Genomic DNA, 27,569 nt, shown 5'->3' on the forward strand with positions numbered 1-27,569 from the left:
AAAGGAGTGCAGGAAAAAGTGGGAGATAGAAAAGATGGATCAGAAAAAGAAGGAATATTGGTGGGCTAACAAAGAGGCTAAGAAAGCAGTCACAACAGCAAACAAGAAGGCATCAGTGGCATTCTAACAGCTTCTAGAAAGTACTCTACCAGGTTGCAATGCAAAGGCAGAAAGACAAAGAAGATAGTGATCAGACACCCTTCATGAGGGAAGCCAGTAACAACTTGCTCACCAGTCCACAGGACATCAAAGGCACTTGGAAGGGGTATTTCCAGCACCTTCTGAAGGAAGAAAAAACACAGAAGTGGTACTGCCCCATACACAGCCTGCAATGAAAGAGGAAAAAGAGTTCATCCCAGCCGAGATAAGGACAGCACTAAAGAAAATGAAGTCAGGGAAATGAGCAGGCTCAGATGAGGCTACAACAGATATGAACAAGATGTTATGTGAGTTATGGGAGAAATGGCTCCTGAAAGTACTCACAGCAGTATGAAGAGGAAAGGCGTATCCCAGAAGACTGGAAAATAAGGATGCTAGTGCCAGTGTGCAAGAACAAAGGGGACAATCACAACTGTGGGCAGTACAGATGTCTCAAACTCCTGTCCCATGCAAGTGCTGAAGACGGTGACTGACAAATGAATGTGCAGAATAGTAGAAAATAAGATGGGAGATGAGTAGGTCAGATTTAGATCAGGATACAGCACAACTGTCCCAATGTTTACAGAGAGACAACTTTGGGAAAGCATATGGCAAGGTCTCAAGAAAGAAAGATGATTTGGGCAGGCCTGTGATAATTGAAAATCTTGGCAACATTAGAAGAGTTACTGCAGGTTGTGTACAAGAATCCAGTGATGAAAGTATGAAGTCAGAGGGGTTCCCAGTGAAGTGGGTGTGCTTCAGGGTTTATCTCTAAGCCGACTTCTGTTCATAGTAGTGACGGACTACATTAGCAAACAGGTTGATGAGAAAAGATCAACAAACCTGCTGCATGCAGACGATGTAGCATTATAAGCAGATTGTGAAAAGAAACGTCAGAAAATGATAAGGAAATTGAATTCAAAGCTGAAAGAGCATGAAATGAAATTGAGTACAGTAAGACTTGGTACTGAATGGGATACAGTTATCATGATAGTAAATGGGAGAAATCAGAAGAGGGATAGTGGAACAGGTTAACAGCTTCATGTATCCGAGAGTGTGGTTGAGAGAAGGGAAGTCTGACTGAGGAGATCAAAGCTACATTCAGAGTGGATGCAACCAAATGGCAGTGAGTAGCAGAGGTAGTGAGTGGCAGAAGAATACCAAAGAAGATGGATAGTAGGGTGTACAAAACAGTGGTGTGATCAGTACTACTGTATTATATATAAACCTGGGCAGTGACTGCAGGGTAGTTGAAGAAGCTACAGGTAATAGAGATGAAGTGCCTAAGATGGGTGGTAAGATGTACTCTGTAGGCCAGATGAAGAAAAGTACAGTTTTGTACCTAAATTTTTTCATAAATAGTAAAATCAGTTAAGTTCTTAAAACTTGTGAAATTGCCACCATAACTCTCTATAACCAATACTCTCTCCCAGGGCCCCCTCAATTCTTTTTTAATTTGTTCCAGGACAAAAAATCTAATTTGTATTGGTGTGCCTATAAAGTTGCATTGCACCCCCTTACTTTTTTTTGTGTCGCATATGTTGTTATAATATCGTCCTCTGATAGTTCTCTCCTTTTTTTCGGCGTAAAAAAAAGAAGTGTATGAAAAAACCCATTTAAATGTACCTGTCCTGGCCCGAATTAGATGTCACCTCCTCCTTTTTTTTTATATTATTCCCTCTCCCAAATGTGTTTAATATTTTCTGGGTTTGAACACAACTCTGGGGGAGTGAACTCTGAAAGTCCTTTTTAAATCTGTCATAAGTTAAATTTTCCTTTTGGAACACTTCACTTTTTTTACCTTTATATTTAAGGCATTGTGTTCCAGTACCAAGGCTGGAAAATTTGTTCCGCTTTTTTTTACCTTTATTATTTGAATCTTCCTTTTCTTCTGCTCCTCCATATTACCCTTCTTTTATTTTCTCACAAAGTTCTTCTCAGTACTTCCTTTCCAAAAAAATTATGTCATCTAAAAAACCTTGTCTACAGTACACACAAAAAAGTACTCAGAATTGAAAATGTGTATCTCCTCCCCTCCCAGTTGCTAGAATTTATGAAAGTAGTAGCTATTAAACTGCCGCCACCCCCCTTGAAAATGTTGAAAAATATTTCCTATGTATAGTAAAAGTTATATCTTAATATTTATGTCCATTGTTGGTACTTATTATTTTATCATCGTGTGTTAGTTTACTGTCCAAGTGGTGTGGTTTTGAACCCACTGCGAAACAATGGGTCTGAGGGGGGGGTTTGATTCATTTTTATATTTTTTTTTCGGTATACATGTATGATTTGGTTTTTCTTTTTAGAATGCTTAAGGGTCATTATTTTGTACCTACCATAAATGTAGATGTTCGAGTGCTATAACAGATGGGTTCTCCTGCCATCAGGCGGGTCATCGGTCGGCTGAATTCCAAAGTCTAGGTCTGGCATTGGTTGTCGTCGCTTCTTCCCTGATGTCAGTGCGACAGGGGTATAAAGGAACCAGCCGACGCCATTTTCTTCAGTTTGTCTTGCTCCAGATGTCAGGTGCCCCCAGAAGGAAGGCAATACATAAATTTGTGTAATAATGCAGTGCAATATAATCAAAATACAGTAGTTGCAAGCAAATACATCATAAATAAATACCCCAATCAGGTTGAATGAGGATGTGCTAGCCAGCCTATAGGCCTGTCCCAAGAGGGGAAGGAGGGAGGGAAACCTGGACTGCAGCTGTATTAGCACTCAAACATCTACATTTATGGTAGGTACAAAACTGTACTATGTTCATCGTGCATACAGCTGCAGTCATAACAGATGGGTAGAATCCCAAAGCTAAGAAAGGGGTGGTAGGCATTAGGTGGAACTAGGAGGAGCCAAAATGCCCTGCAAGACTGCAGTGGCAAAGCCTGCTCTAGATTTGGAGTATAATGGTAGGTTGTAGTGCTTGGAGAAGGTATGCACAGAACTCCAAGTGGCTGCTTCCAAAATATCCTTGGTAGGAACTCCTCTGAGGAAGGCTGCAGAGGTGGCTGTGGCCCTGGTGGAATGAGTTCTAATGCCTGTAGGTACAGTTTTGCCATGAAAGGAATAGCAAAAGCGTATGCAGTGGGCTATCCATTTTGAGATTGTCTGTTTGGAAATTGGCTTTCCTTGAGCTCCTACCACATAGGCCACAAAGAGCTGTTCTGATTTTCTGAAAGGCTTTGTTCTGTCCAAATAATAACACAGTTGTCTGTGGATGTCCAAGGAATGCAGTAATCTCTCCCCTTTGTTTTGAGGATTAGGATAAAAAGTAGGTAAATGTATGGCCTGATTTAAAGCTACCCTGGATACCACTTTAGGCATAAAGGATGGGTTGGTTCGTAAGGAAACTCTGTTTTAATGGAAGATGATAAAAGGCTGGACAGCCATGAGAGCCTGTAGTTCTGAAACTCTACGAGCTGAGGTGATAGCCAGAAGGAAAGCTGATTTCCAGGACAAATATTGCAAATCTGATGAGGCAGCTGGCTCAAAAGGAGGCAAGGTCAGTTTTTCCAGAATGAAATTAAGATCCCAAGCAGGTATTGGTTGTTTCCTTGGAGGTCTTAAATTCTTAGCCCCTCTGAGGAACTGTCTTAAGAGAGGGTGAGAGAATAAAGGTGGATCAGTGTTGTATTCTGCAGAAATGGCTGAGGCATGGATTTTGATGGAGGAGAAAGAAAGTCCACTGCTTAGCAGTTCAGCCAAGTATTGTAGTATTTGAGGTAAATTCAGTTTTCCAGGGTCCTGGCCCTTTCCATTTTGCGGAGTAAGCTTTTCTAGTTGATGGCCTTCTGGCCTCCAAAATGACATCCTGCACCTCCTTGGAGAGTAGGGCCTGCTGTGATGCTAAGGAATCTTCCATGTGGCTAGATTGAGTGTTTTTAGCTGACTGTGAAGAGTTTTGAAGCTGTGCTGAGTCAGAAAAAGAGGCATTAGAGGCAGGGTCCATGGTGGGGAATGCGTCAGGCTCCTCAGGAGTGGGTACCAGTGTTGCCTTGGCCAGTCCGGAGCAATGAGGATCATCTTTGGTCTGTCTGCTCTGGTCTTCAATAGAACTTTGGGCAGCAGAGGAAGAGGTGGGAAGGCATAAACTGTCATTGATGTCCAACTGAAAGAGAGAGCGTCCACTCTCCAGGCCTTTGGATGGAAGATCCTTGAGCAGAATTTTGTCAATTGATGATTTTTGTGGGAGGCAAAGAGATCTATGTCTGGTCTTCCCCATTCTTGGATTATTTCTGTAAAAATTTTGGATGCAACTTCCATTCGTGTGGGTCTGTCATATTCCTGCTTAGGTTGTCTGCCAGCATGTTTTCCTTGCCTGGCAAGTACTGTGCTTGTAGTTCCATTTGTAAGTCCATGGCCATGTTCCAAAGTGACATGGCCAATCTGCATAGGGGGTAAGAATGTGTTCCTCCCTGCTTGTTTATGTACCACATAACTGTGGTGTTGTCTGTTCTTATCAATAGTTGACCTGGTTGTAGAAAGTCCTTGAAAGCTATAATAGCATTTATTACTGCTAGCATTTCTTTTTGATTGATGTGAAGGTGCTTTTCTTTTTGGGACCACTTGCCCTGAATGCACCGATCTGTCATGTGCGCCCCCCAGGCGTAGTCCGAGGCGTCTGTTGTGATGATTTGATTTGCTTGAGGCTTGCTGAATGGAAGACCTGTGTTTGTTTGACATGCTTGAGCCCACCACAGAAATTCCTTTTGCAGACATGGAATTAGTGGTATTATTGTTTCCAAACTGTGGCTGTGTTGAGACCATATGTTTTTCAGGTACCAGTGTAGTTTCCTCATATGCAGCTTTGCACATGGGATTAGTAAGATGCAAGATGCCATGAATCCCAGAGCCTGCAGGATTTTCCTTGCAGTCAGCCTGGTGCAATTTGCTAGTGTTATGAAGTATTGAATTAGTTGCCCCTGCTTCTCTGGCGTGAGGTAGGCCATCTGGGTGTTTGTGTCCAAATTGGCACCCAGGAAAATTATCTTCCGAGAGGGTATTAGCCTTGATTTCTTTTTGTTGACTGTGTATCCCAGAGAATTCAATAACATTATTACATAAGCCAGATATTTCAGAAGAATGTGCTTGCTGTCCGCTTGGATCAGGCAGTCGTCCAAATAGGGATATATTTGTATCCCTTGAAGTCTGCAGTAGGCAATTACTGATGCCAGGCATTTCGTGAATACTCTGGGTGCAGTAGATAAGCCAAAGGGCAATGCAGAGAATTGATAATGGGTTGAACCTGCAAGAAATGTGAGGTACCTTCTGCAATTTTGTCTGATTGGGACATGCAGGTATGCCTCCTTGAGGTCCAATGTTACCAGCCAAGACTCCTTGCCCAGCATGGGAAGAAGTTGCTGTAGAGTGAGCATCTTGAATTTTGGTACGAGTGGAAATGTGTTTAGGATGGATAGATCCAAAATAGGTCTCCAATCTTTTCCCTTCCTTGGCACCAGAAACAGCCTCGAATAAAAACCTTGACCTTGTTCATGCGTAGGTACCTCTTGAACAGCTTTCATGTTTATAAGATCTGTAATTTGCCTTTGTGCCTCTGCCCTTTGATTGTGTGGCAGGTTTGGCATGCCTCTCATGTTTGGAAGGGTGTGAAAATGGAATTTGTAGCCTCTGTTTATAATGTCCAGGATCCATTTGTCCTTTGTGACAATATGCCAATTTTTTGAAAATAATGCCAGCTTTCCTCCTAAGGAGGCTGTCATTTGCGACCTGGTTGGCATGCAAAGGGGAAAGTCATTGGGTTTGCTTTCTGAAAGATTGCGAGTTGTCTTCACCACCTCTTTGTGTAGGAGCTTGCCATTGTCTGCCTCTATACGATCCTTGGGATTGTCCTCTGCCCCTCGGGCGCCTGTATCTGCCTCTTTGGGGTCTGTCTGTGGCAGGAAAGGACCAGTTTTTGGAAGGCCAATTTCTACTAAAATGTGGGGGTTGAACCTGTAAAAATTTTTTCACAGTTTGCATTGATTTAGCCTTTTCCTCCATTTTCCTTAATACCTCCTCAGCATTAGCACCAAATAGTACATCCTTTTGAAGAGGGGCATCTAGTAATTTAGCTTTGACATGATCAGGCAAGGCTTGTTCCTTGAGCCAGGCATGCCTACGTATGACTGATCCTGTAACAGCAGCTCTACATGAGGCCTCTAGAGCATCAAAACCACATTGTAAGGTATGCTTACCCACTTGTTCTGCACTATGCATCAAATCCTGCAACTCCTTCAAGTCTGGTTGTTCAGGTTGTGACATTTTACTTTTCAATTGTGATAACAAAAACTGTTGGTATTTTAGCATATGAAACTGACAGTTTAAGGCCCTCATGGATAAGGTAGCCGAGGTATATACCTTTTTTCCCCACCTTTCTAAGGATCTGGAATCTCTCTCGGAAGGCAATGGATTTTTAGCAATGGAGGCCTTAACTCCCTTGGGGCCCTGTGAGATGGTTTCTGGGTCAGCAGTATGGCTTTTGTATAGAAATTGGTGTGAGTCAGGGACCCTGTAGTACCTGTCAGGCTTAACTAGAGCTAGAGGTAGAGAGTCTGGGTTAAGGCAGGCCTCCGAATAAACATCATCTAGGATGTCCAAGACAGGAGGTATAGCCAGAGGCCTGTGCTGAGGAAGCAAGAGAAATTCCCTGAGCCTTTTCTTGGAATCTGAATAATCCTGGCCTTCCCAGTGGAAGTGTTCCCTTAAGGTATGCAAAGTTTCCCCAAATGATTAATCCTCAGGGGGGGATAAAGAAGGGATGGACTCCTCCACATCAGAGTCTTCAAAAGGGGAGTAAGAATGTTCCTGATCATCAGAGTGCTCTGAAATAATGGAGCCCTGATCAGAGGAGGGGGAATCTTCCTCCATTCTAGGCCTTTTGTCCGGAGGGGGTTGAGAACCTCTGATAAGAGTAATTAAATCCTCAGCCATTTTAAGCATCTGTTTCTTAGGCATGGGGCCTGGAGATGGGCCCTGTGTAGCTGGTCTCTTTGGTTGCTTTAGACTTTGTGAAAGCCTTGATGGAGAAAGAAGAGGAAGGTCTGAAGACACCTTGAGTGGAGGTGGACCTGTCCACATTCTGAGTTTCAACGCAAAGAGTGGCTTCGGTATCTGTAGTCGGGGTGTGGGCTGAGGAGCCTGCGACCTCGGGCACAGGAGCCACCGTCAAAGACAGGTCGTCGGTAGTCAGGGGCTGCGTAGTCGCCTCGCTGAGAACCGGACCACGTGTAGTTGGCTTTCGTGTGGTGTCGGTAGAGGCTGCGGACCTCGGGTGTCGGTCCTTGTCTTTGCGTTTTTTAGACAAAACCGGAGTCTGAGTATCCGACAACATAGTATAGTTAAATGTTTTCCCAAAATAATGCTGGGCGAACTCCGCCCGATGCTTAATAGTGCGTTTGTTGAATGTAGCACAAAAGTGACAGACCGAGACGTCGTGGTCTGGGCCTAAACAAGGTATACAGAGGGAATGGAAATCCTTATGCAGTATTTGCTTCCCACAAGAAATACAATTATTAACTTTGTCTGACATCGGTCTGAGGCAAGAAAAAGTTCCCCAATGGGGTACTTAGCTTTTAAGAAGACTTCGGTTTCCAAATTTTCGTAATCTCAGGAGCTGGCCGACCGGCACTTGCGAACTGCTTCTGCTTCGGGCACCGCGCAGCAAGAAAGACTGAAGAAAATGGTGTCGGCTGGTTCCTTTATACCCCTGTCGTACTGACGTCAGGGAAAAAGCGACGACAACCGACGCCGGACCTAGACTTTGGAATTCGGCCGACCGAGGACCCGCCTGACGGCAGGAGAACCCATCTGTTATGACTGCAGCTGTATGCATGATGAACATCAAGGATATCAGAGCAGGAGCCACAGTAGGTCTAACTGCAAAGAAGGTTAAACATAAGAGATTACGGTTTTACCCAGCTTGTTGCTTTCTGAGGTGGCACCTGCTACTTTAACCACACATGTCCTATTTGTCAGACAGCTTACTATCCATATTACAACATAAAGGTCTACATTCAGGCCTTTAAACGTATTTACAACTCTAGCATGGGAGTGGTGATAAAGGTCTAGGGCACATTCAGGAATGCTTAATGAACCCACTGGCTGCTGTCTACATTTTATTGTGGGTCTAGAGCAATAAGATTTTTTTAAAGAGAACTTGTTCCATGGTTTTACAAATTAGGCTCGTTAGGCTAATGTATCATTAGTTCCAAGGATCTGAATTAAGGCCCCCTTTATGGAGAGGCACAGCAATAGTTTCTTTACTAACTTCAAAAACATACTTGTGCCTTTGTTTAAGCTAAACAGATTTAGAAGAAATTCAAGAGAGAGTGTGTTTGACTTTGTTAATTAAGCAAAAAGGTATATTGCCAAACAGCTGGTATTTTGGGTCACTTTGGTGGTACTGTGAGTTGTAGAAATTAAATCTTTCTCTGATGTATGTACATATGCATCTTATAAGCTATTTGAAGAATTTGGCCTTTCTGAAGAATATAAATGCAGTGTTGTATAGGATACTACCTGAAGAATATAAATGCAGTGCTGTATAGGACACTACCTGAAGAATATAGATGCATTTCTGTATAGGACACTGCCTGAAGAATATAAATGCAGTGCTGTATAGGACACTACCTGAAGAATATAAATGCAGAGCTGTATAGGACACCACCTGAAGAATATAAATGCAGTGCTGTATAGGACACTGCCTTCTGACCTGTGATTTTACTGGGAAGTTTCAACATTCACATGGAGAATGATGAAGATACCCATGGAAATTGTCTGATCTGAACTCAAGTAGGGACATGTTATTAGACTTCTGTGTTTACAACAAATTATCTAAAATGAACACCTCATTCAAACACAAGATTAGTGCCAAGTGTAGCCAGTAACAATGCCCCTTGGGTAAAAAGTCAGTGATCACCTTTGTAGTCTTGCCATTAGACCTGAGACTATATGTTCTGGAGAGTTGTATCAAGGGAGTTTCTGAGGCATGAACTAATCATCATATGGTGGTGAACTGGATCAGACAGCCAGGACAGTGTTCAGAAAGATCTGGAGAACCAAACATGTTAGTTCAATGTTGGAGGAGATCAGTTCCCCGGCTTCTGAAGAGCTCCTGTCATATACCATGGGAGGGTGAGGACACACAATCAAAATGGATCTTGTTCAAGACCTCAGTGGTTGATGTTGGATTAAAGAGTTTGGAAGCTGGCCAGTGCTTCCAATGCTGGTAGTCCAAGAATCAAACGGTGGATGCCAGCAGTAAGGGAAACAAGTTAAAGGTGAACTCTGTGAAGTGTTAGCATAATGTGTGGGACCCTCTGGTTTTAATCAAAAATACTAATAAACTGGGAAACAGTACATGCGGCAGTCAGTGAAATGAAGGGCTAAGTGTAGAAGGAGATTGCCAAGGTCACTAAATTGCCTTAGAGAGGTTCTAGAAAACCATTTTGTGGCTAGTGGTGGAAACTCTCTTGGCTGTTTTCAGACTGAGTGGAGGGAACATGCCTTTGACCGGCGACTCTGTTAAGAGGTGAAAGGAATTCTTTATGTAATTCCTAAACCTGATGGACATCACTACTTTGATGAAATACTACCCTGGGCACCTGAAAGGACTGCTTTCATTTCTGTAGATGAGGTCACTGCAGGAATTCATGACTCCATAGAGGCAAGCCTTTAAAAGTCAGTGACATATAGCCAAAAAAGCTAAGGATGATAGCTATTGTTGGGGTGTCATAATTACTGTGCATTTTCAATGCTGTATGGAAGGCGGAGATAATAACTCTGGAATGGGAAACTGGGGGGGGGGGTCTCCTTTTTCAAAAAAAGAGAAAGGAAGGGGTGTTCCAATTACAATGGAATCATGTTCAGCTTTCCTGAGAAACCCTGTGCCAGTACAGATTCTGTCCTAGCCATAGACCAAAAAATGGTATGTGACGGTATGCTCTACAATGTCTACAGCAGGTGATATAAAAGTACTGACATAATGGATGGGTTTGATTTTATAGGTTCATAGGTGTTTACTAGGCTAATGATGCCAAGAGCCCTTTTAAGCATAGCCATGCATCCCAAATCTCTGATGAGTTCTGATACCCTTGACAAGTGTAAGCATGGGCCTGGGAGATGAACCATTTACAGGTTACCTGCCTGCATCAAAAACATAGGTGCCAAACCAGGGATGAATTTCCGGTTTCCCATCCAATTGTCCAAGTTGCACTTGAATTGGATTAGGGAGGAACTCTGCTTCACATGGATGGGGAGCCTGCTGCATAGATGGAGTAGTCTCTGGGATACATACCTATCTCTCCAGCAGGTCCTAGTTATATCACAGGCAAGGTTTAAGTCATTAGAATGGGTAATTCTGGTACTGTTTGTTTTGTGGATATGCAGGAGGTCCATCAGAGTGGGGTCTGACAATGCCCTCTATACCACACATAGATCTCCCCTCAAAAGTCTGCATGAGACAAAATAAAGGGATAGGGCCTTGAGGTGGTCTGCCTACGATATATTACTTATGCCCTGTATTCTTTTAGTGAGGAACCTCTGTGGACATTCCAGTTGTTGGATATGCCTGGTTAGGTACATACCAAAGGGGACATTGTACTCAATGATAGATATGATGAATGCTGAATACAGTGGAACAATGACTTCCTTGGACTTAGATGCCATACCTTTGTTTATAAGTTATGTAACATAGAAAGATTGCCTCATCACTGTAGACACGTGATGATCAAAGGCTAGAGTACCATCTATGTGTGTCCCTAAGTCCCTGACTTTTATTTCTTAAACACATGTAAATCGGAAGTTGTATGTTATATCACTGTGTGTGTTTATATTCTTTCTGCTAGCTTTTTTTACTTTGTTTCAGTACCTAATGAAGTACACATATTGCTTCATAAAACTAGCAAGTTACAGTTTTTTTTAACAAAAAGCAATTTTATTAAATTTATCACTTATGACAAAGGCACTCATACATTTATACAAATGAAAATAAACCACATTGACAAGGTCTTAGCTACAAATATTTTACATCACAGACTGCATTGACATAGTTTTAGTTGCAAGCATTACGCATCACTTATAATCTACCCAATAATTGTCAGTCAAACATTACATAGTTCTTTCAAATCGTGCTTCTTTTTAATCTCATTCCTCCCTTGTATGTACTGTTTCCACAGCTCCCATTTTTCCTATGTAATTTGCTCCTACCCTTTTCTAAAGATCACATTTCCCATTATTTTATCTCTGTTACTATATTCACTACTTCTAGTAAAGGTGGTTTAGACTTTGATTTCCATTTTCTATTAATTGCTTTTTCGGTGGCCACCATAATTAGATTCGGCAAGGCCTTACTATGTCTAGACTCTAGGCAATTCCAATTTTGTATCATAGCTCAGAAAAATCATTTCCCTAGTTACACCAATTGGCTCACCCAGTATCTCTGACAGAGTAGTCTGCAGGTAATCTTTAAAGTCTGCCAATTCATTACACTCCCAGAAAATATGTTCCCAGTTACCGCTTTCTTCCCATTCACACCTCCAACATTTCCTGTCCACCTGAGGAAAAATTCTCTGGAGTCTATCTGAGGTATAAAAATATCTATGTAAACATTTCCAAGCAAAAATCCTAAATCTTCTAGATTTTGTTGCATATCTGAGAAACAAACATATATCTCCCCATTGTTTCTTTATGCATTGCTTATCCAGTCTGTCTTCCCAATCCTTTCTAACCTCCTCTGACTGATTCTTATAGTTATCATGCAATATTCTGTATGCTCTACTAATTATTCCTTTTTTAACAGCAGCTTCTGTTGTAGATTCTACTAAAAATTCTACCAGTGCCGGTCTTTCATTTAGGACCCTCCCCCTATTTCTTTCTCTTTGCCTATACTCTGATATCAATCCTTAATAGGAAGGCAATCTCTAACCTGCAGTCCAAATAAATTCTTGGCATCTTAAATTCCATTACCTTTCTCTCTCTAGTTATTTGCTCCCAATACCATGGTTCTTTTGCTAGCTTTTGCCAATAAATTCCATCACCCTCTTGCCTATTGTTTGTATACCTAGTTTCAGTCATTACTATCAGCAGAATCTCCTTTCTCCATTCCCGTGTTGGCTTGGTTCTTAGATTCATAGGTAACTACTAGGCTATCGGCCCAAGGGCCTAAGTAAGCTTAGCCAACAAGGTTCCCTGTCTTACGCTACCCAAGAAAGTTATTTTCCTGTGCCGCTGTCGAGCAGAGCCACAGAAGTGATCCCTGGGGTGTATTTCCTATTTCCTATCCACTTATCAAGATTTTTCTTGAAGAGTGCTAATGAGGAACTTTGCTTGACATAGATGGGTAGCTTGTTCCAGAGTATGGGAAGTCTCTGGGACAGGAATCTATCCCACCAGCATGTCCTGTTTACTGAGGTAACAAGGTTTAGGTTCCTAGAGTGTGTAGCTCGGAGGGATTGGGATTTCTTCAGGTGCAGCATGTCCAACAGCTCTGGGTTTGACATAGCTTTATATGTTAGGCAGAGATCATCTCAGAGTAGGCGATATGCTACAGAGTAAAGCTGGAGTTTTTGAGACGGTCAGTGTACGGCATCTGTTTGAGGCCATAATCCTCTTTGTGAGGCACTTCTATGGCCTTTCCAGCTGCTGCAGATGTCTTGTGAGGTATATTCCAAAAGGGGTGTTGTACTCTATAATGGGTCTAATGAGTGTCGAGTAGAGGAGAACAATGACCTTTTTTCCTAGACGAGAACCCTTTTGTGATGAGGTGTGCCACGTAGAAGGATTTCCTGACTGCTGTGGTGATGTGATTATCAAAGGAGAGACTACTGTCCACCTGGGTTCATTCAGTGTTAAGTAGACTGCCGCCTATGTGGTAGTTCATGGGTACAGAGTTTTTACCAAAGGGGATGACAATCCACATTTTGCCATTGAACTTGAGGCTATGGCTCTGACACCAGGCATCTGTCTCAGTGAGGCTCTTCTGTAGGATTTCCACATCATTTGGAGACTCAACTATGGCTCCTAGTTTGCAGTCATCTGCAAACTTCATTAGCCAAATGCCTTCTGTGTTAGCCTGTACTTCAGAGAAGTAGATACCAAACAGGAGAGGTCCCAGGACTGAACCCTGTGCTACTCCACTTGTCACTGGTTTGAAGTCAGATTTGAAGTCTGCAACTTTTACAGTGTGGGTTCTGTCAGTGAGCAAACTGGCAACCCATCTTGTGATGTAGGGATTTATACCTAGTTTAGTGAGTTTAGCTATAATTCTAGAATGGGGGATGGTGTTGAAAGCCTTGGTGAGGTCAAGATAGGCTGTGTGAACCACCTTACCCTCATCTACAGCTTTGGTGACTGCCTCAAAGAAGTCAATCAGGGTCAGGAGGCATGATCTGCCTTTCACAAACCCGAACTGGGTGGGATCCAGAGTTTGGAGGTTACCAATATCTTTGTTTATGAGTTCCATGATGATACGTTCCATGGCCTTACAGACCAGGCTCGTCAGGCTAATAGGGTGATAGTTCCCAGGATCAGTGGTACTCCCCTTTGTGGAGTTGGATAACTGTTGCCGTGTGCCATTCAGTGGGCACAAAGCCTGATGTGAGACTATGATTAAACATGGTGCTTAGGTGGGGAGCCAGTTTGCTCTGAAGTTTGTGTAAAACACAGCCTGGGATGTTGTCCGCTCCCATGGATGCTGTGTTTTTGGCTTTAGAGAGTGCAGCTTTTACCTGCATAGTTGTGATTACAGGGACTCTGCATTCTTCCTGTATAGTTATGGGCCCTTTAGGGGGTGAGGGGGGGGGTTAAAGTTAGCACTGAATCTATCTGCCAGGATGTTGGCAATATCAGTTGGTTCTGTAATTTTCATGCCGTTGTGTTGTAACTCAGAGCAGATATGGGTGTTGCCATTGAGATTCTTGACAAAGCTATAGAATGCTTTGTGCTTATCCCTAGAATCAGTGGTGATTTTGTTTTCGTAGCTAGCTTTGGAGGATCTTATAAGGGATCTCAGCTTCTTACTGAGGATGACCAGGGAGCTCCTCTACTCATGGGATTTTACTCTCTTTTGCAACAGTTTCTTCCTTCTGTTGTAGAGTTTGTTTATGACAGGGGACCACCAGACTGGCTTCCATTTGTTTGGAGGATAGCGTCTTGGTTCTGTTTGGGATAGCATGATCCATGAACTCGTGTAAGTGCTTACAGAGTGCATCTGTGTAGGATTCAGCAGTCGTAACTGTATTGTCCATCTGCATGGGTGTCATGAAGTTTGCCACTTCTGTCTTAAGAAGCATGAAGTTGAATTTGGAGAAATATTTTACCATGGTTTCCTTAATGGGGGTGGCGGCGGGATGTGGATATCTAGGGTGATTAGCTTATGGTCTGATCTGACCAACAAGGAGTTGACTTCAGGTGTGGAACACTTGTCACTCATGTTGGTAATGATTAGGTCTAGGATATTGTTGCTCATGGTGGGGGTGTGGATAAGTTGATCCAGGGCATTGGAATTTCTTAGAACACTTTTGTTTAGTCTCTTTTCACATATCCACATATCCTTAGCTGCCACATTAGAATAATTTTACTCCATACCAGACCTCGCAACCATACCGAATAACTCATGTTTTACCGAGTTTTGGGGTCCAAATACTGGGGTGCCATGATTCCCGAGTAGCACCCCTCCATTTCCGACTTTTCCCAGCTTTAGTTTTTATTATTTTTAATTTTTTTCCCAGTTTTTTTATTTTGAGCTGATGTCATCATGTGCGCGATGACATCAGCTCCATTAGGGCTATCAGCCTGCTGGTATTGAGCTCAAGGGCTCCAAGGGCACATTTCCGGCTTTCCCGTGATCTGTGAGTGCAAGCGGTTAGTGCGGGCTATTCAAATGGGCGCTTTAGCAACAGCTTTGGAAACAGCAGTTTTGGTTATTCAAACAAGCGCTCACTCTATCTGCCCATTCAAGCTTTGTAAACTGCGGTTCGGGTTATTCAAACAAGTGCTCCCTCTATCTGCCCATTCACGCTTTGGAAACAGCTCACTCTATCTGCCGGTTTGGTTAGTAGTTGTAAAGGAATGGGATTAGGCTGCCACTGTTTATACTTTCAAATGGATTCAGGTTGTTTATTCCAACGAGAGCTTTCAAATGGATCCAGGCTGTTTATTCTAATGAGAGGACAGCTGTAGCATTCGGGAACACATCAGGTAGGAAATCACTTACTATTTCTGGCTGAAGAGGTGTGTGTGTGTGTGTGTGTGTGTGTGTGTGTGTGTGTGTGTGTGTGTGTGTGTGTGTGTGTGTGTGTGTGTTGGGGGGCATCCTTAGTAGTTTTTGAAGAGAACAGGATGCAGTTCTACTGCCATTCACACTAGCAGGCATATTCCTGGGATGATATCTTTCCTGGTTTCTCTTTTAAGCCCAGAAGTGTTGTATTAGTGGGAAGGGCAGAATGAACTCCTGTTATCAACAGCTTTTCAGGACAGAAAAATTAAAGTTTATACCCTGCTCTATAAGGCAGCATGGCACACAATTACTTCCCCGATTTCTCTCCAAGGTCTGCAGAATGAAATCGCAGCAGCTTTTAAAGAGAAAAAATAAATGAATACTATTCATTAGATCATTATTACATAGGATAAATTATGCCAAAGATGCGATATCTGGCCAGTCTACAAAGCATTGGGTACCTTCCCTGAGCACATATCCACCCTTAACATGAGAGTAGATGCTGATAGAAGAGGGATGTACAGGCATGAAAGACTTAGGGCTTTCTTGCTGAACGCCTTCTCAGGCAGACTTATCAGCTCAACATTGTTAGTGTCGATGGGGAGCTTCATCTACAATTAAGGCAGATAAAGATCACCTTGGGAGACCTTCCTTTTTCTGAAGAAAAGGTTTCTTAAAATTTGTGTCTGCCTGGAAGGGTAAATGTCTGTTGTAGATGGATCCCCCATAAGGACTCCCATTCTTCACATGTTTTATTTGTGTAGAGATCAACACAATACTAATTCTGTCACATTTGCCTTTTGTTTACTTCCCAAAACCATAAGGAACATTCAAAAGTGCCCAAACATATTTCAGGAAAATTGGCAGTAGAAAGAGCTGGTTTGAGAAACTGACAATGGACTTGCTTTTGTTGGACTTATCCCTCAAAAGAAAAAAAGTGATTAAAATGTTTTTGAGGAATGTCTTTGCAGCCCACTGTCCATCAGTCTTATTTTCTTGTTTTTTATGGTGTAAGACTTGGGAACTAAGCACATCCTGTCAGATTGTATTTCAGGTGTGTGTAAATGCCTCCACTTTAATACACCTGGTGGCTAGACGTACTCCGGCTCAAACCCTGTACCTTGGGTACAGGGTAAAAAGAGACTGAAGTCCCTAGCCACCACCACTTCTAAATTAAAGCCTCATATTTTTGATCTGTTCCTCATAAAATCTGTGGTTTTCAGGATTGTAGTAAATCACTGAAGGATTGAATTCACTAAATAATGACAGGCATTTGAATTTCAGACTTCATACTCTTCAGCAATTAAATGTGCACAAGGGCCTGGTTTCAAGACTTGGCTGTGTTTGCATTGTGGTAACAACATTTTATTCTAACAACTTTCCAAAATGTTTGCCCCCCCCCAAAAAAAAAAAATGAAATTGAAAATAAGTGTGAGAAGCTGTGCAAGATGCCTATGGCTTACACTACTGTCATTCTATGGTTCCACTTCCAACCATCGAAATTTCAAAACATCAAAGTTCTGATCATTGAGACCACAACATCAAATTTTGAAACATCGAAGGTTACAAGTGTAACCAAAAAAAAAAAAAAAGAAACTGTAACAATTTTATGCAGGGGGCTTCACCCCCCACTTTAATATTCCAACTCCGAGACCGCACTGCAGTGGAGTATAGGGAAATCTCCCATTTAGCGCTAGATGTAGAAGCGCTAAATGGGAGATTTTTCCATACCCTATCTGTAGTGCCATCACACAGATGGCACATAGACACACACAGTATGCAGGTTACCTTGGTGCCCTGCAAAAACACATTCTCCCATCTACACTTACCTTTTTCTTCCCCTTCAAACCTTCGATGTTTTAAAACTCGATGTTCTACTCTCGATGATCTGAACTTCGATGTTTTAAAAGTTCGATGCTTTGAAGGGGAACCCATTTATATATATATATATATATATATATATATATATATATATATATATAGATAGTGTGGGTGTGAAAGTAGACTTTTATGATGGACATGTTCTGAATTGGGCAGTTTTGTCATTATTGGTTCATGCATTTTGTTTCATTGCCTACTGGAAAAATGTTCAAACAATAAGTTTAAAATGCGCTCTCTGTCTAACAAGTGTGCTGTATTATCCAAGGAATATAATTTAATAAAATCAGGAAGGTGTATCAAAGAATACATGTATGTTTCTTGTTTTGTGTGCAAGGGGCCAATGATTTGAAAACAGCCCAAAAAGTAATCTTTATCCACCACTGGTCAGCTACATTTTCTTTGGATGTGGTGTATGGGTTTCAATGCTGTTTCAATGAATGTGAGTTTCAATGGCAGAGAAGTTTTAGTGCCAAGTCTATTCCATTGTAAGACAGTATTGCTTTGTTTAGCAGCTTTGTTTAGCAGATGTCGAAGTGTTTGTGCATTGTGCTATAAAATGTAAAAACAAAATCCAAATAATCATTGTAGAAGTAAAGTAGTATGCACACGTTAGTGTTTATGGTAAATGGTGTAAAATAGACAGGTAATGGGACATTGGAATGGCTGTAGAGAGACTCTGGTGCCATATTTTGGTTGTCTGTTTTTCAGTTTGCATTTGAAAGTTGGTATCCCACAATTCCATTGGAGTGGGTGGGGTTATGTAATTATATATGCAAATTTGATGTTAATCAGGGTACAGATTCGTACCAATTTTTCATGGGCCTTGTCCAGATTTTTGATGTTTCCAGGTTAAGAGGTATGATCCATACTCCTAAATACTTTCTGCTACATTGTGAATATAATATTCTGCAAGGTTATTGTTAATCTCCTTAAGGATCTGCATCCAAAATCCCAGCCTCTCCTTGTTTCTTAAACTTCCTTTCTGTTTCATCATCATCCCTTTCCATTTTGCTTGTGCTATGTATAAGAGCCTTAACTGTGTAGCTCTGAAATATCCCTTCAAACCAGGTAATCCCAATCCACCTTGTTCTCCTGGAAGAATTAGCTTATCCCACTTGACTCTTGCCATCTTCACCTACCAGATAAAATCCTTCAGGTCTTTATTAATTGCTATCCACAATTCCACAACTTCTCCACTGTTTGATAAAAATATACCTGACCTGTGGATAAGACTAAAGGGACTAAAACACTTTAACTGCTTGTATCTTACTATCCATATTCATATAACATAGCTTCCATTTTTTTCAGTGTTTGTACTACTATTTTGTCTCTTCCCACATATCCTTAGCTGCCACATTAGAATCATTTTAATCCATACTCCTAAATACTTTGTTTTATCATATCCACATAAATATGGATATTGCTGGACCAATTCATGTGTGGTACATAATTTACAGTTATTGCCTTTGTTTTCATTAATTTTGTATCCTGAAAAGATCTGAAACTTTCTCAAAATGTTCCACAACACTGCAATGTCTTTTTCTTATTTAGTCAGGCATAAAATAATATTATCTGCAAACAGAGCCAGCTTTTCTTGACTACCATACCTATTATATCCTTGAATTTCTGAGTCCCTTATATTTTTGCCAGTGGTTCTAAATATAATTCAAATAACAAAAGGGAAAGAGGACACCCCTGCCTGGTTCCTCTGTTCAAGCAGAAATTATCAGAGAGGAACCCACCCACTTTAATGTCCACCTCTGATCCCTCATATATCCTCCTAATCAAAGTTATCATTTCATAAGGGAATGCAAATGCTTCCATTGCCCTGCTCATAAAGTCCCAGATTATTCTGTGAAATACTTTTTCTGCATCAAGACCCACCAACAACAGTGGTATTTTCTTACATTCCGCTTCTCTCGGGATCATCAATGTTCTGTTAATGCTGTCAAATGTTTGCCTCCCCTCCAGAAAACAACACTGATACATATCTATTAGTTTTGGCATTACTTTTGCTATTCTTTTAGCCATTATAGACATGAACACTTTATAATCATGGTTAAGTATTGAAATGAGCCTGTATGAAGCTGTATCTGATGAATCTTTATCCTCTTTAGATATTACAGCTATCACTGCTATCTGCCAGGAAGTCGATACTTCTCCTCCTCTTAAAATACTGTTAAACAAAACCTTCCAGATCTTTATCAGTTTTCCCCCTCCTAGCTTCCAAACGTCCACAGGAATACCATCTATTCCCGGGGACTTTCCTGTAGATTGATTATACATCACCATTTTTATCTCACTCCTCCTAGCTTGTTAGTAATTATGCCTCATCTACCTCTAACCTTGGCATATTTAATTCTTCCAAAAGCATTTCCATTTGCACCTTTTCTTGATTTTATATATCTCTGCTTTACACAAACTTTCATAGAATTTACAAAATATTTCCAATACTTCTACAGGATCTCTTATCTTCCTTGTTATAGGCTCCCTAAGCTTGGCAACAGCCCTTTCTATTTTCTGTTGCCTGAGTAGTTATGCTGAAAGTTTTTGTGCTCTAGAATTATCATCAAAAACAGTTGCTTAATAGCAACCTTTCTAAATTCATACATATTATTGAGGTAATCCCTTATTTTCTGTTTAGCATTCTAAAGTTGCTCCTCTTCTTGTTCTGCAAGATTCCCCCTATTCTGCAATATTTTAACATTTGTCAGTCCCTCTAAATAATTCTTGTTACCTCTTAACCATATCTCACTTTCTTTTATTTCCATCTTATTTTTAAACTCTTTAATTGTATCCCACTCCTTAGCTATATTTTTCAGAAGAATTTCTATCTTCTCTAATACTGAATAATTTCCACTACCCATTCCTTAAATTCCTCTCTTTCGAAAAGATAGGTGGGAAAGCATCAATGTCTAATTTTTATTTCGTTACCCTGCATTTTTATTTTAGTTATTATTGGAGTGCAATCTGAAATAGGTATTGGGTGTGTATCAAGACCTTCAATTAAATGCATATGTTCCTGTAAAATGCAAATTCTGTCTACCCTAGCCCAGTTTTTGTATCTTGTGGAATAATATGTAAATTCACTCCTAACTCCTAGTACTGAATTCACATATTCCATGCCAAATATTTTCATAAATTTCTTCAAAAATCTACCCTCCTTTGTTATATTTTTTTCTTGCCCCCCCCCCAGACACATATTCACTGCTGAAAATCAAATTCCAGTCCCTACCTACAAGTAATAGTCCCTGCTGAAAGATGATTATTTCTCCCAGAATTTTCTTAAGCTCCATAACAGCAGTTTTAGGTGGAATATAAATACATGCCAATGTAATCCTCCTCTCAGCAGCCTCTTAGTACTACAAATCTACCATTTTATCCTTTTTATCACCCTCTATCACTACTGGAGCTCCTCTTGCAAGTAATATTTGTATTTCTCTTTTCCTTTTCCTTAGACATTCTGCTGAATAACCATCATGAAATCCTTTCTTAATCAAATTCACATGTTTAGTTCTTTCCAATTCTCTCTCCTGTAGCATAAGTCTTTGCACTCTACATTTTTTAATATAGTTCACTACTCTTTCTTTTTTGAATTTATCTGTGAGACCATTGACATTTAAAGACATTACATAAAGCATCATTGTCTTAAAAAGTTATTACTCCCACCTTTTATGTACAACAGCTTTTTGGTTAAATGTCTAGTTCCAGCTTTTGTGTTATATGCAAGGAGTGTTTGGCAGGTTGATCTTTTATATAGCTGCTTCCTGTCATATTCATTTGAGCCTATGTCACATCTTACGAAACTTTTTGTTTTACTGAAAGCCCTCAAAAACACACCCCAATAATCCCCCTAAAACCTATTAACTTATGATAACACACAAAATATGTACATCTTCAAATACTGAAGTTTTACCCTCCAAATAAGAATGAATGTTCCAAACTGACAGCCACAATCACAGACTTGAGTTAACCTAAAAGAAAGGCTATCTATGCTAAGACATATGGTGTAGCCTGTACCTCTACTAAGTGCTAAGTGCTACTAAGGGTTGGGAGGGTGGCTTAATGGTTAAGGTGTTTGCCTTACAAACGCAAGGTGCAGGGTTTGAGTCTCACAAGGGATAACTGGCTAGGCTTACAATGGCTCATAAGGGCAGTTAGCCTAGTACTAACCTATGAACCTATGAACCTATGCTGCCTGTATTTGTCTTACCTTTACAGCTCTCAGAGAACATTATCTCCTAGAAATTTATCTTTATCAGATTGTCTCCTAGAGATATAAGAACCAGATAGAAAATTACTAAGCATACGTTTATTTACCAGAAAAAAGCCTTATAATATTCAATATTCTTTTTCATCTACTTGCTTTGTCTTAATACTTGTTACTGCATCAAGCTAATGGCCTTAATCTAGTCATTCCCCTATGCAAGAATTAGAAAAGCACACTAATTTGTCTTTTGTAGTGTTTTTTTAACCAGATTTTTCTTCTTCTTTTTTATACTGCAGTGCCTACATTTCTTAAAACTGAACAAGGAGAAAGAGAAGAAGGGAGAAAGAAAAAAAAAACAGGCACTCCTATTTACATTAGTATCCCCATTACACTTAAAAATATCTGAAAAAGCTTTACTTTATAGCATGCAAAGAAAACCGTGCACTATTAAAACAGTACCATTAAGAAATTCATTGTTTTACTAACAGTTAACTTTCTCCCGCCTCTTCCCCTCTCCTAAGTATTTTTCCGAACATTCACAACATGAAGCTGGGCATATGCTTTAGAATCCCTACAAGTTTAACAAAGCCCCAAAATGTCCATTATTTCCAATTTGTGTGTTCTGTTACGTTTTACAAATATAATTACTGCTTTGTAATCCCACACTTGTCAGTTTCCAACTTACTTGTTTTACACCTGTCCATCTCACAAATCCTGTTTCTGCTTCATTTCCAATGTACTCTCAATTCTTCTAGTCGACTCTTGTGTTTTTTTTCCTTCTCTCAAGCATTTTCTGTTGAAACACTGGAAAAGATTTCACTGGCATAGCCTTTCTGTGTTCTTTATTACCAGAAGAGCAATAAGCAGAATGCCCTTCTGTTTCACAGCTCACATTTTATGGATAAAATTTTGTACTTCCTCCTTAGCATGTACTTCATCAAAATATGATTTTGTCACTCCGGGAAAAGATTTTGAAGATAGCTAGATACAGCAGTTTGAATTTCACGCCTGCTTCTCGACATTCCCTGAATAATGAAACACATTTACTCATCTTCTGCCTGGTGTACTAGGAGTAGTCATTCTCCACAAACTCTCTCCTGTCTCCCATTTTTCATATTTTGTCCTTCTGTCACAGTTTTGTCAGAATCAGCTCCTTCTGCTGGTAAGATTGCATCTTTACTATTAAAGGTCTAGGTTATTTTCTCATAGCCAGGTTTGGAACATACAAATGATGTGCCCTTTCAATTAACAATTCCTGTTGTGGAATACCAGTCCAGTTGCTTATTTGCGCTTTCATAAAATTAACACAGTCTGTTCCATCCAGCTTCTCTGGTACGGAAGAAAATCTCTGGTTTTCCCCATGTGTTCTGTCCTCTAATTCTATTATTTTTTTGAAACATCTCTTCTTGTACAGTCTCATATTCAGCCAGCCTTTTCTTCATTCTGACCTCTGAATTTTGCAGTTTTACCACCTCATCTGAAAATCTGATTAAAGCGTCTTCCATTTTTTCCAGTCTTTAGTTGTTTGCGTTGATGTACTCCATCAGTGTTTTGTTTACTTTAATCAGCTCTGTGTGTAGTTGTCTTATACTTTCCACTAGGTTACTGGAAGTCATATCTGAAGTTTGCACTGCATTTTGTTGAACAGCTGCAGTACTTTTCTTAGTCAATGTTTTTTTCCCTCACCTTTTGTAGCTGATTTTCATTCAGGTTCTCTGTATTTCTTTTTTTCTTGGAATCCAGGAAGTGTTCACAGGCTTTCTCTGCTATGTTTCTGTTTTCACATTGGGAGAGCTAGAATTATGCTGTTACTCAATGTTCGGCCATCTTGGAAGTCCAGCAACAGTTATAGTTTGAGTCAAAAATAAAAGATGGTCTCTTTGGGAGATATAGTCTGTCTGTCACTAGAAATGGAGTATTGCTGAAGAGAACTCAGTAAGTTTGCACTCATCTGACTGGTAAACAGGGCCACATAGTTCAAGCCTAGGTCAAAAAGAACTTCTCTCTCACTATGTCACTGAATGGCTCATCACCATTTGCCAAGACAGCCTTCAAAACCCTAATGTGATATCATAAAAGAGTTTCTCATTCCTTGTCTTCATTCTGAGAGGATGCAGTCTTACTTAGTAAAAATAAATAAAAAAAGATTTTTTAACTGATTTGAACTATTACTATTCATAACTGATAGGAACTAACTCAAAAGTTAAAACAAGACGTTCGGATATGTTTACTCTTCAGGATCAAGTTAAGAACAGTAAAATAAGATATCCATGTATTTTTTAGTGTTAAAAAGGAAACAGCAGAAATATAACAGAAAGCAGGTTAAAAAGCTGTTAAATGGATTTCCAGCTTATATCTGTGAAAGTACTACACCTCTGGTTATTTTTAACAGGAGTTGAAAATACCAGATGCACGGCTACTCCCCATTACTCTATGCTGGGAATATCTCAGATGAGTGGAAATTTACATTATTACCATGTGTTCTGAAGACTGGTAACCATTCAGAGCTTATAAGAAACTGACATAGACTGACATTGCACATCTTAGCAAAAGTACTAGAAAGAGAAGTTCAACATCAGATTCTTGAATATCTACTTTATTACAACAGTCTTTTCATGACCAATGTGGCATTAGATCAGGTTTCAGGAGTATGACAGTCACAAGGTGCTTCAACTATTCCATTGTAAAAGGCAAAACTGGTGCTCTAGTTCTAAGGGAATTCTGTGTACAAAAAGTGAAAGCTTTTGACTCAATGAATCAATGCTGTTGAACACATTTTAGAAGCTGACATTTGGATGTGGACCTGTTTCTTGGTTCTGGAATTACCTGACAGACAGATACATGACAATAAAACACAGAAAGGTTCTGTTTACACCTTCACCTCTCTCTCTCTTACATCCGCGAGCGCGCATGGTCACACACACACACACACACACACACACACACACACACACACACAGATATGTATATATATATATATATATATATATATATATATACATATTTATATATGCTCCCTATTGAAATGTCATCACTTGAAATACTGAGTGCCAACAAGCCAAAAGAAAATCCAGGAAATTAGCTCTTCCTCTTTAAACTTTTTTTTTGCAGGGGACAATCCCGCACACCCCTGAACACACACATATATATATATATATATATATATATATATATATATATATATATACTAACTCCAACATTGCATACCTCAAAGAAAAGGGAATCTCCTGAGAAATGGCCATCTCAGACTTGGTAAGTCCGCTTTTTGGCCATTCAGTGTCCCATGTTTTGGGGATCACTCTAGCAGGACCCAACATTTCAAATGTTTTTATATATATATATATATATATATATATATATATATATATATATATATATATACATATACACACACACACACACACACACACACACACACACACACACACACACACACACATGGTTCCCCTTGAAATCGTTGAATGCACATAACATTGACTCGCTGCTCTGTGAGTCGACAACATTGAAAGTTTACAAGAGCAAACTCCCAGAATGGCAAATTTTGTTTCTGGGAAATTAACTCCTTGGCCACCGCTCACAACCTCTGCCCTTTTCTCCACTGTAGTGCGATTTCAGAGTTGGTATATTAAGTAGGGGGGGTGCGGTGAAGCCCCCCCCACTTCCGTGGGTTTAATTTGTTTAGTATTTTTTTTCATCAGTGGTGGCCAAGTGTTTAGTTTCCTGGATATGAAAGTCACCATTCCAGGAGTTTGCTCTTTTAAACTTTCAATGTTGTTGACTCTCTATTTTGTGAGTCAGTGTTCTGTGCATTTGACAATGTGAAGGGGAACCATATATATATATATATATATATATATATATATATATATATATATATAAAAACCCACATATATACATACATGTATCTACATAAACGCGCGCACACGCACACACACACACACACACACACACACACACACACACACACACACACACACACACACACTTGCACGCATGCACACATATATTGGGGGTGTCCCAGTGCTCTGTCTTTGGCTCCTGCTATCATCCCACTTTATGAGCAATTTCACCTAGTATGCTGAATGTCTTCATGCCTTATTGCATGCAGATGACCTTGTCTTTTTCTGTTCTCCCATACTCCAGTGGATGCAGATGTTTTACTTTATTTTGACTTCATGCAGAGATTACATGTCAACTTCTAAACAAAAGTTAATTTTCTCCATTCAGTTTAGTAACAGTGGTACTTGTAAGTCAAGAAAACAAAACTACAATATGTTCAAACATTCGTTTGGGTCTCTGGAATCTTAACTTGGTTTCAGAAAACAGTTCATCTGAAATGCCACAGACTCTTTTCTAATAACTGGTGCACATAACAGGATAAGTCACAGGTTCCTGCATTCAGACGCTCACTCAGTTCACTCGCACAGCTGGTAAATAAGTAAGTGCACATACCAGTATTCACTCAGGAGTGGACTTAGCCCTTAGATAACTGCCCAGTAAAATATCCCTTAGGAAAGCATAAAAAACACACACATGACGTTTAACAAAGCAAGCAGATAAGAAGGATGGGACGCTGTGCAGATGGGAAAAAAGATGAAAACGTGGTCTAAATAAATTAAATAAATGAATGAACAAACAGACAAACAAACAAATAAATACATAAATACCATTCAGGAAGTTGCGTTGTGTTTCTAAAATCTGGCTGATATCTGCAATCCAGGCCATCCGTATTTCTGGTGTGGATGTCTGTAGGATGTATCTTACAATACTTCTGTCTGCCCCACGTGATGTTAGTGCAAATTTACAAGGGTCACCATCAACACAATCTTCAAATCCTAGACTACTGACCTGAGGAAGGGGAGAAACTTGTTAATAAACTAGACGCAACAGAAATACTATAAATGTATACAAATATACTACTTCCAGTTAAATCAGAGGCATAGATACTACTGTTCTGCAAAAGTCAAGATATAGAATAATATTACATTTTACAAACTCTAGCTACTTCAGAGGTTAAGTTACAGCAAAAATACAAGCCATAGAAGTACAAATATGCAATATTTGATTTAGGAAATGGACATAAAGATTGATTAATACGACTAGTAAAAAATAACCATTAGAATGGCATTTATTGAAGCATAATAGTCCAGGCAAAAAATAATGTTTAAAGTCAGAGGATACATGTTATAAATGCAGGAAAAAGACACCTGTATGTATATTAATGTCAATTGTCATGAGGTAAAAGCCTCCATCCTGCTTAAAGTATGCCATTACCCAAAATAACAGAATTGTGAACAGCCCTGTTTTACATTTTGCACAGCCTATTAACTCATTCACCTATTCCATGCTTAATGTTCTCAGTTCATCAAATATAAAAGCTAATCAATTCTTGTGGTAAGAGTTATGCACATACATAACATCTATAACAAATTGCAATATGTGTATACTCTGTACCATGAAATGACTAAAAAAGACCCCACAATCCATACAGTGTTTATTCCATCGCCAACATTTACCACTTAGCACCTTGGCTAACATCAAATAGTAAAAAAACACAATTAAAACAGAACTATCTTTATATAAAAATAATTATTTCAGCCGTGAGAGTGTGTTACCTTATATAGGCAGTAGTGTCACAGCCCTGTTGAAGCACTTGTGGTAAAACCAGTTATGTGCCTGGTGTGGCATGTTATTGCTATAAAATGATAACCCATTTATTTCTTCTCAGTACTGATCACTCATTTTTTGTAGCTGATTTTCACTTAGTGTTTGGAAACTGGTATGTCCCAGATGTTTACATTATTAATTATAAAACTACTCATCTGACATCCTGGCTGGACAATGGTAACCTTCAGGGAGCTATTACTGAGAACAGTGAGATGCACCACACTACAGCACAATGGCCTGACTGAAATCAGCATTAATTGAAACATACATAAAATATACTGGATCACCCTTTTCAATCTTAAGTAAGAATCAGTAAGACCGAATGCCCCACATGGAAATAATGGCAGCTCTCACATATTTGAGGCACTCACTGACAACTTCAGGTCCAGTATAAACAAGGACTACTATTCCACAATAAATGACACTTCCTGTTGTGCCTTATTATCTACCTATGTATCA

General features: G+C 39.9%; 1 protein-coding gene across 5 annotated transcripts in view; it reads right to left on the bottom strand.

Annotated features, from left to right (window-relative positions):
• ARHGEF25 (Rho guanine nucleotide exchange factor 25) overlaps window positions 1-27,569 on the bottom strand; it is a 1,549,554-nt gene that overhangs the window by 122,671 nt on the left and 1,399,314 nt on the right. For all 5 annotated transcript variants that reach the window (XM_044083599.1, XM_044083598.1, XM_044083600.1 and 2 more), the window contains one exon: window positions 26,111-26,291. In XM_044083599.1, the coding sequence (XP_043939534.1) occupies window positions 26,111-26,291 (181 nt within the window). The remainder of the gene's footprint in view (window positions 1-26,110; window positions 26,292-27,569) is intronic.

This window comes from Protopterus annectens, chromosome 9.part0 (genome assembly GCF_019279795.1).
Source record: "Protopterus annectens isolate FY-2018-M chromosome 9.part0, PAN1.0, whole genome shotgun sequence".
In the NCBI taxonomy this organism is placed as follows: Eukaryota; Metazoa; Chordata; order Ceratodontiformes; family Protopteridae; genus Protopterus; species Protopterus annectens.